The sequence below is a fragment of the Pygoscelis adeliae genome, unplaced genomic scaffold, assembly GCF_000699105.1.
Source record: "Pygoscelis adeliae isolate BGI_AS28 unplaced genomic scaffold, ASM69910v1 Scaffold448, whole genome shotgun sequence".
Classification (NCBI taxonomy): domain Eukaryota; kingdom Metazoa; phylum Chordata; class Aves; order Sphenisciformes; family Spheniscidae; genus Pygoscelis; species Pygoscelis adeliae.
Genome location: NW_008825288.1, coordinates 19,397 through 21,326, shown reverse-complemented (window position 1 = coordinate 21,326; position 1,930 = coordinate 19,397). Strand labels below are relative to the sequence as shown.

Genomic DNA, 1,930 nt, shown 5'->3' with positions numbered 1-1,930 from the left:
AAAGAGGAAGAATTTGGTCCTTAGTAGTGGAACACAGCTACCCTGTGCCATTATTGAGTAAAAAAATCATTATCCCATGTTCAACCAGATTTATTAGTGTAAAGATTTTTTTACAGCATGATCTTAAGTTTATCAAGCTTAGGCAAGCCCTAACAGAACTACATTAGTAGTCTTAGCACTGTAGTCACAGTTCAAATGGGGGGAACAGGTTTTTTTACAGTATCGAGGCGAGCAGCACGTACTTTGATTTTTTGGGAGTATACCTACTTTAAAAAAAAAATCTTCAGAAACTTAGCAATGAAGCACATCTATTGTAGAACAAGCTGAGGGGTGGGGGAGATTTGTCTTTAGAAAGGCAGGAGTTATCTGGCAAGGTTGGAAAAGCAACATGGGTCCATTTATTATAATTATTAAACTGCTAAATTTGCATAGGTATAAATATTAGCATGTAAGCAAAAAACCACCCCACTGCCACAAACAAACCACCAAAAAAAAATCCCCTACATTTTTGTATCCTCTCTGCTTTAACTTCAGGTTTCAACCTTCTTTGCTCATTGTAGCCTCCCTCAGCCTTTGCAATACCTTCTTCAAGTTCTGCTTTGCTTCTTTCTCTTATGTCAGATTTGTCGGTCTCTCATTTGCACTTGTCTGACAACTTCAAATAGCTGCAGACTTTCTCTTCCTTTCTATTTGCAAAATACAACATTTTTGCATCAATAATATAACTGTTCTCCCAAATCTCATTCTGATAAGCTTGCTTTTCCCATGCACACAGTAAGTGAAAAAAATGCAATTCCTGTGAAAATCCTTCTCCTAACACTTGATGGAAGAATTTTCTCTTCCTTTTTCTTCCTGGATCAAAACTCCTTAGAGAAGTAGTGATCTTTCAGTGTCCATTACAGAACTGAACATGAGGTATGGATGTAAGAAAATAACAGAGCACCATAGAAGGGGCTTCCCCGTTGCTCACCTTGGCCCATATCTGATCAATATGTCCTGTATAAGCAGTTTCTGGAGCTTTCCTCTGAATGGCCTCCTCTACTTCTGTTGACTCAAGGAATGGCTAGTGCCTTTCACTTCGCTAAAAGTCTAGGTCTAAAGTTGCCTGTTTGCAATATTTCCTGTGGGGGCGGAGCTTGAATAGCCACCTTTGCTCCCCAGCCTTTATCTGACCAACAGGGCTTGACGATTAATTTTTCATTCATTTTTCGCTCTCTCAGTCCCCTCATCCTGATCTCACTTCCTTGCAACTTAACATCTGAAGCTTGCAGAATATTTAACCCTAACAGTCTGGCCACTTGTTAAGAGTTTCTTAATGTATTTAAATTTATAAGAAATTCAGCATTTAGTTGCTTTTCTTTCTGTTATAATGATAAAATTACAGGAATAGCATAACTCCTTCTTGCACCACATTGTTTTTAATTTGGAATACTTAATGAGCAATATTTACAGTGACAACTTCTTTAAATTAATTCACTGAATCCATTGTTTTCCTGGACCTGCTTTCCCCCGCCCCCCCCCGCTGCATTGTAGTAATTGCAAAACAATGAGCAAGCTACTGCCTCTGCCCCAAATTTAATCAGGGCAAATTTAAAGAACCAATTTTTCATTTATCAGATAATTACTGTTTAACAATTTTAAATAGACAAGCACTCCATGTCATATTTGCATGACACACTACAGGGATGATAGGTAAGTACATTTGTGACTTGTGATAAAATAGCTATCATTGTTTTCAGCCGGTACACTACTATTCTTTTGATAGGATATCTCTGAACATGCAACTGGCAATGCCAGTTTGTTCACAAATATCCTTCGCTTAATTTCAAGGAGAGTGATTTTTGCTTAATGCTTTGCAGGTGGCTCCACTTTCTGTTACAAAAGAGAGAGACTAATTCTGATACTTTTATGAAATGACCTGTAAAATTTG

The 1,930-nt window shown here is 37.7% G+C and overlaps 1 protein-coding gene across 1 annotated transcript in view; it reads right to left on the bottom strand.

Moving 5' to 3' along the window:
• The window catches only part of LOC103921864 (protein-glutamine gamma-glutamyltransferase E-like), a 13,964-nt gene extending 12,908 nt beyond the window's left edge, over positions 1–1,056 (bottom strand). The window contains exon 1 of the mRNA XM_009329899.1: positions 971–1,056. Coding sequence (XP_009328174.1) covers positions 971–980 — 10 coding nt within the window. The 5' untranslated portion in view covers positions 981–1,056. The remainder of the gene's footprint in view (positions 1–970) is intronic.
• Between the last annotated feature and the right edge of the window lie 874 nt (positions 1,057–1,930).